General features: G+C 41.2%; 1 protein-coding gene across 3 annotated transcripts in view; it reads left to right on the top strand.

Moving 5' to 3' along the window:
- Positions 1 to 11,210, top strand: part of COL12A1 (collagen type XII alpha 1 chain) — a 117,627-nt gene extending 106,417 nt beyond the window's left edge. For 2 of the 3 annotated variants that reach the window (XM_070376207.1, XM_070376205.1), the window contains 7 exons: positions 589 to 660; positions 4,551 to 4,586; positions 4,696 to 4,762; positions 5,864 to 6,052; positions 6,977 to 7,045; positions 7,834 to 8,004; positions 10,169 to 11,210. In XM_070376207.1, coding sequence (XP_070232308.1) covers positions 589 to 660; positions 4,551 to 4,586; positions 4,696 to 4,762; positions 5,864 to 6,052; positions 6,977 to 7,045; positions 7,834 to 8,004; positions 10,169 to 10,329 — 765 coding nt within the window. In that variant the 3' untranslated portion in view covers positions 10,330 to 11,210. Of the gene's footprint in view, positions 1 to 588; positions 661 to 4,550; positions 4,587 to 4,695; positions 4,763 to 5,863; positions 6,053 to 6,976; positions 7,046 to 7,833; positions 8,005 to 9,023; positions 9,718 to 10,168 lie in introns of those variants that run through there. The other variant, XM_070376206.1, reaches the window with a different exon arrangement.
- The last annotated feature ends 3,122 nt before the right edge of the window (positions 11,211 to 14,332 follow it).

Genomic DNA, 14,332 nt, shown 5'->3' with positions numbered 1-14,332 from the left:
ACCCCACAGACTAAACTATGGCTAAAGTTTCTTAAAGTTGTGCTAAAAGGGAGAAATTCTTACGGTTTTGATGGGTTTGAGGGTGCCGATATGATAGAAGAGAATTACGCTTTATTTGAATGCACCAAAGAAAAAGTGAGTTTCTAGGCTGAGCTACGACTTCCTGGAGATGAACTCCACGACATGGTGCTCAGATACCTTCTCAATTTCTTCCCCAAACAAAATTTTCGTTCCTGTCTTTTGATGTGTTTTCTATTTTGATAACAGAAATAAATGAAAAGAAATTGCTTTCTGTAAATTCACTTAGTAGCCAATTTACTAGGATCCCAGTCTGTGAATGGTTAAACTGATTGAAAACAGTATATGTATATATTTTTCAAATGATCTCAAGTGTATTTTTCAACTATACACTCCATAAAGATTGAATATGAATTTTCAATATTTTTTCCTCCATGTTATCTTAAATTTAATTTTATTCTTCCTTAATGTGCTGAAAGCTTTCAAAACCCTCTGTGCTTTGTTAAGTTTACTTTACATGGGACTCCTCTTTCATGGTAACCTTTTGTTTTCTCTGCCTGTGTCTTGCAGGGAAGTCCAGGCTCTCCAGGAGTCACAGGACCAAGTGGGAAACCAGGAAAGCCCGGAGATCACGGCAGACCAGTAAGTGGATGGCTTGCATGCCTAGTCATTCCACTGTGAGTGATGAAGAGACTGCAAGACTGTGGCATATTTATGTTATCTCTGCTGTAATACTTTTGAAGCATTTGTTGAAACTATGCTAAACCCATGGATTTAACTCAGTACTAGTTCTAAAATTTTTCTCTCCAAGTTATAACATTCTGGGATGAAAATTGTGGTCATAGGGTTTCTTTAAAAGGAGAATGGGATTATGAGCCAAGACACATATTTCTGCACTGTATAAACACTCAGAGCTGGGTCAGCAGAATCATTCTTTTTATTTAGGAGTGGTATGCAGCTTAAGACAGAAAAACATGATGGTGCATGGTGCCCCCGTGGATGCTCTGCAAGTTAACCCTTTGTGAACGTCCTGTGGCCATGCCACTCGCTCTTTCCTCTTCTGTGGAGGATGCTAGAGCACTAGAGCACTAGCCCCAGAATTAAAAGAATTTATCTAATCCATTGTCTTACTTTTTTACACTGCCCTGCTCCAACTCATGTCTAGTTTAACTTTCTTTTTATCAGATGTTTTGATTAAAATAATAGTTGAGCTGCTGCTGCTGCTAAGTCGCTTTAGTCGTGTCCGACTCTGTGCGACCCCATAGACGGCAGCCCACCAGGCTCCCCCGTCCCTGGGATTCTCCAGGCAGGAACACTGGAGTGGGTTGCCATTTCCCTCTCCAATGCATGAAAGTGAAAAGTGAAAGTGAAGTTGCTCAGTCGTGTCCAACTCTTAGCGACCCCATGGCCTGCAGCCCACCAGGCTCCTCTGTCCATGGGATTTCCAGGCAGGAGTACTGGAGTGGGGTGCCATTGCCTTCTCCTACAGTGGAGCTGGTATAATGCATATCTTCTATTTGCAAATTTAGAAATCCAAAACTGAATGCTTCCCAGGTGGCGCTAGTAGTAAAGACTCTGCCTGCCAATGCAAGAGACAGGAGTTTGATCCCTGGGTCGGGGAGATCCCTTAGAGTAGGAAATGGCAATCCCTTCCAGTTTTCTTGGCTGGAAAATTCTATGGACAGAGGAGCCTGGTGGGCTACAGTCCATGGGGTCGCAAAGAGTCAGGCATGACTGAGCGACTGAGCACATATTTGTAATGACTGTTGGGCTCCATATTCTTCCTTACAAGCTCTTCCCTATTTATGTCTACGAAGAATAAATTTATTTTAAGCAGTTTTTTGAGTAGAATTCTGAAATATAAAAATTTATTTCGGAGATCATGAAGTCCGATATTAGTAATGACACACCTATCAGAGCTGTTCTCTGAATGGAACTTCTCTCAAGTATTGTCCAAGTTAAAAAAAAAAAAGTATAAACCCAAGTATAAACCCAAGTTAAAAAAGTTTAAACTCCGGGAGTTGGTGATGGACAGGGAGGCCTGGTGTGCCGCGATTCATGGGGTCGCAAAGAGTCGGACACGACTGAGCGACTGAACTGAACTGAACTGAACTTAGGGTAGAATCTTTATGTGCCATGGTGCTCCTTCTATGTTTACATAAAATTAAGCAAGCAGCATAATGATGAAAGGCCTCCTGATATGCCTCATACTCTGTGTATACTCTAGCACGACTTTATTACTCTCTCTTCATTAATGAATCATGGCAGAAACTTCACAAGAGCGGTTAAAAGTACATGGAACTTTTCAACCCATTCAGAATTCACAGAACTTTTCAACCCATTCAGAATTCTATTTCTTTTTATGATGACCAAAAATAGAGTTTAACATAAGAATATCACTGATGTAATTGATGGCTGCAGCTAGAAACCTGAAAGAAATTTCTACTTCCTTTACTTGAAATGAGATCTCAAGATACTGGCAATAAAGATGAGTTCTAAATGGTACATACTAGACCAATCTCAGAAAGGCAGTAAATTAAAACAAAACAAAACAACAAATGGGAACAAAGTAGCAGTTAACGCAAAAAAGATTCCCTGAAATTTACAAAAGGCTCCAAGCTAAATAATGTTTCCATGGGAGTCCAGTACTTTTGGTAAGGGGAGAGTCAAGCTCTAGTTTTTCTTATAAGTACAATTTGGTGACATTTATCTGGATGTTATCTACCCCATTTCCTTCCTTTAACCATCCTTTTAAGGTGGTAAATTGCCCCTCCTTTTCTTCTGTTTTCTATTTACGTTTAGTTTCTAAAACCAAAACTAGCAGTTGCATGTTATAAAGGTCTTAGCAGGGAACTTAGCTCAGTCACTGTTAACGTGTCATTAGCGCTTGTATGCAGAGTTATCTTCCTGTTAACGTACAATACCTGATGTTGTATAGTGGATGTTTCCAAGAACTGCTGATGGAATATTTTTATTCCTTTACTCAACACCCTTTGGTTTGGTGCCTAACTGCTAGCTGGCATTCTAGGGTCTGGATAAAACCATCAACAGGACAAAGTCCTTGCCCTCATGGAGATCCTAATGGGGGATATAGACCAAAAATGTAAATACATAATATAGTTTCTGGTGATGATGAGTGATATGAAAAAAAGAGACATGGAGTAAGGGGTTAGGGGCTCATTATGGTGGTGTGAACGGGCTATTTCAGATGCAGCGGTCAGGGAGCCTGTCCGAGCAGGTGCAGTGAGGCTGGGAGCATCTGTGGGAACGTTATTTCAGGTGTGGGGAAAGATGAACAAAGGCTGAGGGAGGTGAGTGTGGCACGTGGGTGGAACAGCGGAGAGATCCGAGCACCTGAAGTGAAGGAAGTGAGGAGAGGCGACATCAGTACCCGGGCAGAGGCCATCACGTGGTCTATCCAGCCCACAAATTCTAAGTGTGATAAGAAGCCTTTGGAGCCAAAGAGTGACATGGGCTGATTTTCCTCTTAAAAGTAACACTCTGGCTTCTCTGTGGAGAACAGACTTGAAAGGGGCAAAAATGGGAGAAAGGAAGACGAGTTGGATGGAAGTTGAGGAGTTGAGGCAAAAGTCTTGGAGACGGTAAGATGCAGTTTGGGATGTTATCTGAACATTAGATTTGTCAGTGGTGTGGGTATTCTTTTCAGGGGGTAGCCTGGAGATACACAGAAAGACAAAAACTTCTTCCACTAGAAGGAAGACTTTTTCCAAGATGTTCTCGTGGCCAGTGAGAGGCCTGACAGAACAGGAAAGGGGGCGGCAGAGGACGAGATGGTTGGATGGCATCACTGACTCAACGGACGTGAATTTGAGCAACCTCCGGGAGATACTGAAGGACAGGGTAGCCTGGTGTTCTGCAGTCCACGGGGTCGCAGAGACTTGGACACAACTTAGCAACTGAACAACAACAACAAATTTCTGTAGTTCTGTTTGGATGTGGGACCACCATTTGGATTAAGTTCTTTAATAAGTGAGGCATGTAGCCCTTTCATATTCAGTGCACAAAATCACCAGAAGAAGTTGTTTAGTTAGAGATGCATGTTTAGTTAGGGAATTGATGGAAGGTCTTACTATTACAAGGTCTGGGTTCTTACTAGAACTGAACCAAGATTAACCTACAATAGCCAGTTGAGCTCCCCAGCCATTGTGACATGAAAAAAGGGTAGAATGGTAGCAAGGGCAATGTGACATGTATTTCAGTTCCAGATCTCTATTGTGACTGGGCATCATAAAATGCAGACGCAATACATAACTTCTGAACATGATCATAAAATTCACATCTCAGCACTATTTTGGAGGACACGTGCTTCTGAGAGAGGGAGAGAGAGAGAGGGAGACAGATTAGATTCCTTTTTACAGACAAGCAAAAAGTGAGTAACTTCAATGTGAACACGATGTGTGATTTTGCTACTTTGTTGGAAAATAGACCTTGCTGTCTTTCATCATGTCCATTCATAAGTCATTTTAGACCGTGTTTGTCAGTTTGTAATATTTGAAATTCCTATATTTCAGGGTCCATCAGGACTGAAAGGAGAGAAAGGCGACAGAGTATGTATTTCTTAAAATTTGACTTACAAGTTTATTTTGTGTGTTAAACATTGAACTCTGGAACTATGAAAATAATATGCTGATCGTACTTGCTGATTTAATTCACTAGGGAGACATCGCTTCCCAGAACATGATGCGAGCAGTTGCAAGACAAGTCTGTGAACAATTGATAAGTGGTAAAATTTCTTTTCCTTTGAATATATGAGTGTTTAAGTTAATTGCAGGAAAATGCAGAGTATTTTCTAAGATACATACTTTCTAAGATAAATGTTTCTATTTCATTTTCACAACCTCTTTTTATACATTGTCAGATTTGTATCCTGTTAGATAAAGCTGATGATATTTTAATGATTGTCATCAAGATAAAACAGTAACCCAAGGTAAAATCATAGCCAGTTATCCTTATATTCAGTCTGATACAAAATCACATTTTAAAAGGACCTTTCAGTTTCAGTATTAGCATTTTTTACTGGGTTTCCATTGAAGCAGCAATCATTGCATCTTTTAAGTTATGACGTTTGAGTTTTACTAACTCTTAAGGAAGGAGGACCGTGGACCGTGGAGATTAATTTGATCCTGAAAAGTCCATGTTGATGGGGAACTTTTTATTGCCTCCTTTTGATTCACGGACTCTTTCTCCTTATTCGATGAAATTTATTAAGTGATAAGGCCCAGTGCCTGCAAACTGAGTGTGACCTCCAACTCAAGGCCCCCTTTTCAGAAGTTTTAGGCCAGCTGTCTCCCAGGGCGGTTCCGAGTAGCACCTGCTTTAGAATCACTGATGCTGCGTGTGAGAAATGAGTTCCTTGGTCACCCTAAATCTGGTGAATCACTCTTTGGAGATGAGACCCAGAAATTTGTAGTGTTTGAAGTATCTCACAGGTGATTCCAGTTTACACTAAAGCCTGATTATCACTGCTGTAGGCACACACACATAAATGCTGTCACTTATTAATTTTAAAAAAGGTTCTCTTTTGAGTGACATCATCGGGCAAAACCTTGGGGCTTCATATCAGACCCACGTTAAACTTTCACAAGTCTTTTATGTTTAGAGTAATGCTGATGGCTTACTAGACAGTTTTTGGTGTTCTTATCAGGGATCATTTTGTCTGGGATGACTGGAGTGTTTTATTTTAGGGTTGGGATTCTAATTAAAATGTTTGCTGGAGCGGGCAGGAACAGAGATGAATGTCACTAAATACTAAGAGAAATCTGTTTCATGTCCTCATCCCCTCCTTCCTGGGTTTCTGACTAATAAGTCTTATTTTAATTTTTAGGTCAGATGAACAGATTCAATCAGATGCTGAACCAGATTCCAAATGATTACCACTCTAGTCGCAACCAGCCAGGCCCTCCAGGCCCCCCAGGCCCCCCCGGCAGCGCAGGAGCCAGAGGAGAACCAGGACCTGGGGGGCGGCCTGGCTTCCCAGGCACACCAGGGATGCAGGGGCCCCAGGGGGAACGAGGTAGGCAACAAGGAAGGAATCTGGAAGTGTAGAAGCTGGGTCGAAAAGCGCGTGGAAGGCTGAGCTTGGCAATCAACGCTGGTCTTGTTTGGACAGCCCCAGAAGAGTCACGCATCCCTGAACCTGTTTTTCTTTCTAGGCAGCTTCAGGCTATAGAGATCCTTATCTTAGAACACAGGAAGATTTTGTCAGGAGATCTTGGTCAAGACAATGCCGTTTTCTGATTGTTGTTGTTAGCGAGCAAAATTGTTTCTTGGCAAAGGGAATCAGGCGCTAAAACCTTATTAATTGTTTTGACTGGCAAGAGCTGGGCAGCAACTGAATGTAAGCAGCCTTACGATTTTAGATCCAAATTCTTCTGGTTCCTTTACTCAGGGTCTGGAACTGGTCTTATGTGTTTATTTGGCTTTAATTTCATGGTAGATAAGTATAATTGAAGGAGAAGAAGAAAAACAAGATTATCTGATTCCAGATGTTTCAGCATGCTGGGGACTGACTTTGTGAAAGTAGTGGTTAACAATTTGGGGAAAACCTAGATGTTTCTATAATTCTGATGGTTTAGCTGCCATCCTCATAGGGTTACTGAAGCTAAGGTACCTTTGAGATGCCTTCAGTGGGTTCTAATTCTTTATTCAAGATTTCTGTTCTTAATTACTGTTTCTAAAATAATATATTCGACATATTTGTTTTCTTCAAATAATTTTTCCCCTGAGTTGTAGCCAGATTTGTTTCTTGGCCATGAATCTGGAATTACCCAAATGTCTAGAAAGAATTTTGGCTTAAAAAGTGGACTTCTGTGAAAAATTGGGTTCTGCTTTTACTAAGGGAAATGAATTACTTGAATCAAATATTATCGTTCCGATGAAAACTACATTTTTCCCAGATAATTTTCCCTCTGTGTTTTACCATCTTGTCCTTGCTTAGGTTTGCCGGGAGAGAAAGGTGAAAGGGGTATTGGATCTCCAGGACCTCGAGGGCTGCCTGGCCCCCCAGGTAGGTTTTGCTGGTACATCAAACAAGAGAACATGTAAGGACTGAGAGAGCACACAACCCTCCTCAGAGGCACAAACTCATCCTGTGAGCTTCAGGCAGGCTGAGCATCATGGTATATATTTGAGCAAGAAGTTCCTCTTGATCCTGCTCATTTTTATGTTTTGTTAAAAAAAAAAAAAGTTTCAGCACATTCTATTTAAGATTTACTCTAACTTTAATACATTAGGGTCTGAGTTTTAGTGACAGAGGGATGCTGTTTTCTTTTTATGGGATTCCTATTTTGTTTTTTTCCTACTTGTTTTGTTTGGCCTCACAGCTGTTAAGGATGGTGTCATTTCCTGTTCCTTCCGCTGTTCTTCAAGATGCTAATAGACTAATAGACTATTGCTAATGGACTGAGGAAATATATCCTCGTTGGAAATCCTGACATATCCCAAGATTTCATTCACAGGCTTTTTATTGATGTTTTGGAAGGAAAGAATAGTTGTTCTATGCATTTTGTTTACTAGATTGAGAATGAATTGTTTTCTTCACTATAAGGTCCATGAGACCCTTGCAACCATGGTCAGCCCTGGAGGTTAAATCTTTACATTTGTGTTAACCAGGAGTAGGTATCAGTAGATTCAGAAATAACATTGCTTCATACTGGTGATTTCTAAGGAAATATTTTCTTACTATATGCTAGAGAATCAGCTGGTCTTGAAGTAGTGGAGGTGCCAAAGTATTGCTGACTGCCTTAGGAGACGCATTTAACAAGAGGGGCAATACTTGTCTTAAACCCACAACAGGTCCACAAGGAGAATCGAGGACGGGTCCACCAGGGTCCACAGGTTCCAGAGGTCCTCCAGGTCCCCCTGGTCGTCCTGGAAACTCAGGTATCCGAGGCCCCCCGGGTCCTCCTGGATACTGTGACTCATCCCAGTGTGCCAGCATCCCATACAATGGACAAGGCTATCCAGGTATGTTGTTGCCATTATAAGGACCCAAATTCAACTGAATTAAAAAAACCTGTATGGAAATAAAGTTCCCTAGGATTGAAGGAAAGTTGATTTTAGGATTTCTTGAAGATAGAACCTCTTTCAGTTGTGTGTTTTGATTATATAGTAATAGTCTCTCTCAAAAGAATCAATGTTAATTTTTATGACATTATTTCACTGATAGAAGTTGAATATTTTCTCCTTCTTTCTATACTTCTGCATTTATCAAATCACAACATAAACTTTTCTGTTTTTCCTGATAGTTCAAAGAATGTTATTGAATTTTTTTTTTTTTTTTTTTTTGCCTAAAAAAACTGTAGAATGCTAATAATATATATAAAATTTGTTTTGGGAATCTAATGTGTAGGCAGACTATTTGATAACATAGTGGAGGCAACTGAAAATATTTCACTATTTCACTTTGTCCATGAATTAGTATTTTATAAACTCTGGAACCTAATTTTTCAAGAGTTGGTCACGAAATTCTAATATTTGACAATTTGACAATTACAGGAGGCAGAAGTCTCTTAAGCCTGAATTCGGGGACTATGGGGACAGAGGCAGTATGCTGATTTAGAGATTAAAAAATTAATGCTGTGGGCAGTGGTCAGCAGTGACCTTTTTCATCAGTGCACCCTCAAGCATCTTGCAAGTTTTAAAAATGATATGCTGTTTGATATGGTTGGCTACTAGCAAGTACTGCATGAGTAGTTGAATATCTAAATATCTATATATCTATATATTTATGTGCATACTTACATATGACCAAAAAGAATCATGAATCTTAAGTTTCTTATGCAAACCATTCACAAAATTGCAATTTCATTCTTTATCAAAGAAATTTTAATTACCTCTGCCTTCTGGTATGTATGAGTAACTTGAAATATATGGATATATACATATATAATTTAACCATTACATACTTAAATGAATGTGTATAGATATTTTTTTTTTGCATAGTAATTCAACTTTTAAAAACTATCATCTTTGACCTGTTTCAGGTTCCGGCTAACAAATTTTCTAAGTCGCCAGTGCTGCTTACAGTTTGAATACATGAAAATCCTGTTTCTGAGATGTTTGCGCACGTGCTTATTAGAAAATGAGTCTGTATGGAAATCTCACCACAGATCTGGTTAACGAACCGGGTGGACATCATAAAGGAGGGTGGAGACTCTTTATACTAACTTGAATGAGACAAAAGCAGTGGTGTTAGTTTATAAGCCTGATGCATTTCAGTAATAATGTAGAAAAATATTATTTAAAAAAAAAGTTCAAACACAGCTCATGAGGCGCCTCGGTTGTGAAAGAGGCGCATAATAAAACTACTAACCGCGGAGATGATGCCATTTCGGGAAAAACAATTAACCTGGTTAAAGAGAAGTACCTTATGTAAATAATAAACTAATTATGGCTTGTAAATGATTTGTATGTGATACTGTCCACTAAAATCACTTAACAATTCTACAATCAGCTTCTGCCTGCCGCTTGCTCTCTGCCAGAATAACATCGAATTAGAATCTCATCTCTTGCTTGTTAGCGATGTCTGATTATCTTATGTACATGTACTCTCATTTGGGTTTTTGTAATCATCCTTTTCAAACCAAAATTTTAGAATCCCTTTTTTTCTTCCTGTTTTGCTGTCGTCACGGGTGATCCTCACCCACCAGTTGTAACTCAGGCTGTGGGCCAGACAGCCACAGAAAATGTCGTGTACTGTATATTACTTGGTGATAATTGATTTTCACCTCCAGAGTTCAGTTTTAAGGAGCTAATATAACTTCCCCATCACTTGCTCATCTTTCCCAGTGGTTCTCTGAACTGAGGAATTTGAAGTCATGAAGTTACTTGGGGATTTGCAAAAAAAATCCTACCTGGGTTGGTTGACAGTTTTCTTTGGCCCAGTTGCTGACCCTTTCCAGGTGTTTGTGCAATGATTGTATTTACTGCTGGACCTCTGAAGGTTACAAACAAGTGCCATTTCAGATCACCAAATTCTCTCTGCAAATGGAATCAGAACGTTGTAATTTCTCTGCCTTTATAGTCATGAGATTAAGACTGAAGTGCAGTCCCCTCGGGTGATGGTTTAGCTTTTGGTGTGTGTGTATTCTTCCAAATCATGCCATAACTGTAATGTTGAATCGGACAGAGCCCTACGTGCCCGAGGGCGGGCACGAGCCCTTCATCGTGCCGGTGGAGCCTGAGCGGACAGCGGACGAGTACGAGGACTACGGCGCCGACGAGCCCGCAGGCGAGCATCCTCCCCACGCGCGCTGGCGGCGCGCCCTGCCCCACCGCCCCCGGCAGTGACCCTGACCCCGCGCGCTTGCGCAGCGCGGCCGGGCTGCGGGGAGGTGTTCGGATTCCCATTTACAGGTCAGACGGAGCAGTGGACGTCTTACCTGACACGTTTCTTCCGGCGTTGCTTCATCGGAGAGTACCCTTTTTGACTGTTAGCGAACCTTGTTCCTGCAGGAAGCCTAGCTCGCTGCCCGCGCAGTCTGTAGAAGTCTTTTACCTTTGCCCTTGAAGTTGCTTGCAAGATTCTTTGTTCACAAAAGCTGCGGGGAGAGAACGTGCCTTGTGCCTTAATTAGGTAGCTCAGCAGGCAGCCTCAGTGAAACTCTTAAGCAGTTAAGTCCTGGAACCCAGAGCGATGGTGTATTTCGAGAAGGCAGTTTATCTTTTCCAATACTTACCTACAATTCAGTTACACACCCATCCAAGCAGTTTCCCTCGTAAAACCAAAACAGAGGGAAAAGTCACTCCATTGCAACTGTTTATCTTCCTCTTCTATTCTCTGTCGTACATTAGGGAATAGAATGCTCTTATACATCTCTTTTTAAAAACCACAAACCTTAAGCCATGTAGCTGAAGTTGTTGTATCAACTGGACACAGTTCCATATTGCCTTAAACCTCCTTGTTTTAGACACGCTAACATTTATGCCAAATTGCAGATTATTCTGCAGAGATGGAATTGCATGTTTGTGTTGTATATTTAGTATGAACTTTTTTTTTTCCAGAACATAATGTTTCTTAGTTATCAAAAGCAGTTGGAAAATGTTTGCAAGACTATGAACATAGAATTGCTGCTTTTATATTTTAACTGCAGATTGTGAATTTCACTGCCTTATATTATTTATTTCTGAAACAAAAGAGGCATTTTTCAATAAAACTACTGAAAATTTGACATGGTATGTTTTTTCTTTAATGTCCTTTGGGATTATTCAGGCCATTGTTACAACAAACAAGTTCATATCCTTGGATACAGTTACAAAGCTTGTTACTATTAAATTATGGTAAATAATGTTAGATTTTTAATGATATGGTGAAGTCATAGAAAGTAGTGAGAGAGCCTTTAAAGGCCCAGTAGATTCCAAAGGCTTTATTAGGAATGTAGAGGATATGTGGGTTGGTGGAAAAACAACTAAGTATCCTAGGAGACCCCAAACAACCAAACAACCTTTAACAAGTCACATGATTTCACATGCACTTAACTCACTCTCCTATACCATACTTTACCCAGTAGCATGTTTAACTACAAAAAGAGTAATTCCTTAGTGATACCTTCTTTTGCATATTTTATGAATACAATAACATCATTTTAAATACCAAAGAAAACAATGTTCATTTGAAAGAACCAACATCAATTGAAGAGAGAAGTATTGAAAGAAAATTTTCCACAGAGTAAAACATAAGGTTTAAATACTTCCTGGACACTAAGATCAAAAAGACTAGATAAATGATTGTATTGTTTGATTAGGAGGTTTTAAGTAGGTCGCCAAATTCATAGTATTCACCTGTAATTTCCGATACATACATTTTAAAGTTGAAGGAGACCCCTGAGACCATCCCAGTCCCAAGTCTTCACTTTAAGTGGGAAGAATCAGACTCACTTCATCAGTATCAGATCAAACCCTGTTCTCCTATATTGCAGGCAGTCTCCTGCATTGCAGGTGGATTCTTTACTGACTGAACCACCAGGGAAGCCCTAAAATCCTAAGATACCTCCTCATAAATCTGATTTTCCTCCATTGTTCCCATCAACCGCCAGTTTCTGAGGCTAGAATTTTGAGTGATTGTAAACTTTTTTCTCCTTTCACTTTTCACATCCAATTCATCAAGTCTAACTGACTGAGCTCCTGCATACATATCTTAATCACCCCATTGTTACTACTCAATTTTAGACCCTTGGGATCTCTTACCAGGAGTGTAATCGCAGTCTCTTAAATGGTCTTTTTTTCCTGTAGCCTTTGTCGACTTAAAAAAATGTACAACGTGAGAATTGTGAAAAGCGAAAGTGAAATTTGCTCAGTCTGTGGAATTCTCCAGGCCAGAATACTGGAGTGGGTAGATGGATGGCAGGCATGAATCCCACATGGCAGGCGGATTCTTTACCTGCTGAGCCACAAGGGAAGCCCAAGAATACTGGAGTGGGTCGCCTATCCCTCCTTCAGGGGATCTTCCTGATCCAGGAATCGAACCGGGGTCTCCTGCATTGCAGGCAGATTGTTTACCAACTGAACTATCAGGGAAGGTGAGTTAAGCTTTATCTGGGGCAAAATGAGCCCTACTGAGAGCACCTCAGGTCTGAGAACCTGCTCCAGAGAGGCAGGAGGGAAGAACTCCGTTATATGTGATTTTGATAAAGGGGGAGTCTATGCAATCAAGTACATATTTTCCCACAAGGATTCTGCTAGTCTTGTGAGCTTTCTTCTAGTCGTGAGGAACAGTCATCACCAGGAAGGGTTTTAGTGCTTTTCTAGATATAAAGAGATACAATAATTGAGCTCAAATATCGGCTTCTGAATATATCTGACTATCTGAGGACCTGTTCTGCCAGCCCGCACCTCCTCCTGCCCCAAACACAGAGTTGCCTCGTATCTGCTCTCCATCCTGAACTCCCTCGGGGGGCTTTGAAGGTCAGTAGCTGCAGCAGCATTTGTGATTCCGTCATCCTAGAGGTAAAATGACAAGTGCCAATTTGTAGTTGACAGGTGCCAGCCTGGTGTGTCACGAGATCTGGATTCCATTGGTATGACTGTTTAGCAGCTGTTTTTGCGCCTTTACCTTGGAGCCCTCAAAGTACACAGGCCAGTGTGATTTATCTAGAATGCACACCTGATCTTGTCACGTCCTTTGCTCAACCCTCTTCAAGTGGTTTACCGATGTCTCTGCAAATCAGGGTGCCACCCTGGCACCTCCTGGCTTGACCTTGCAGATACCTATGAGAGTATATGCCTCTGAGAGTTGGTGGGTGGAGACGTGTCCTCCTCACTCCTCAGCACTGTTTCCAGGCCAACAGTCCTTCCTTCTGTAAAGTTCCTTTATCCTTTGGGGCTCATACTCAGCTTCCCATAACTGTCATGTATTTTCCTTGTGTTCAGTTCAGTCACTCAGTCGTGTCCGACCCTTTGCTCATGACCCCATGAGCTGCAGCATGCCAGGCCTCCCTGTCCAACATCAACTCCCAGAGCCCACCCAAACTCATGTCCATTGAGTCGGTGATGCCATCCAACCATCTCATCTGTTGTCCCCTCTCCTCCTGCCCTCAATCTTTCCCAGCATCAGGGTCTTTTCAAATGAGTCAGTTCTTCCCATCAAGTGGCCAAAGTATTGGAGTTTTAGCTTTAATATCAGACCTTCCAATGAACACCCAGGACTGATCTCCTTTAGGATGGACTGGTTGGATCTCCTTGTAGTCCAAGGGACTCTCAAGAGTCTTCACCAACACCATGGTTCAAAAACATCAATTCTTCGGCACTCAGCTTGCTTTATAGTCCAACTCTCACAATCCATACATGACCACTGTAAAAACCATACCCTAGACTAGACGGACCTTTGTTAACAAAGTGATGTCTCTGCTTTTTAATATGCTATCTAGGTTGGTCATAACTTTCCTTCCAAGGAGTTAAGCATCTTTTAATTTCATGGCTGCAGTCACATCTGCAGTGATTTTAGAGCCCCCACAAATAAAGTCTCTCGCTGTTTCCACTGTTTCCCCCTCTATTTCCCATGAAGTGATGGGACCAGATGCCATGATCTTAGTTTTCTGAATGTTGAGCTTTAAGCCAGTTTTTTGACTCTCCTCTTTCACTTTCATCAAGAGGCTCTTTAGTTCCTCTTCACTTTCTGCCATAAGGGTGGTGTCGTCTGCATATCTGAGGTTATTAGTATTTCTCCCGGCAATCTTGATTCCAGCTTGTGCTTCCTCCACCCCAATCAGGAGGAGCTTTAGTAGAGGGCCATCAGTGTTTTTACCCACCCCAGCATCTGCCATCTTCTGGGTGTCTTAAGCATCCATGTTTGATG

The sequence above is a fragment of the Bos mutus genome, chromosome 9, assembly GCF_027580195.1.
Source record: "Bos mutus isolate GX-2022 chromosome 9, NWIPB_WYAK_1.1, whole genome shotgun sequence".
NCBI lineage: Eukaryota > Metazoa > Chordata > Mammalia > Artiodactyla > Bovidae > Bos > Bos mutus.
Note: the sequence above shows the minus strand (reverse complement) of the source record. Positions and strands in the feature narration are given on the sequence as shown.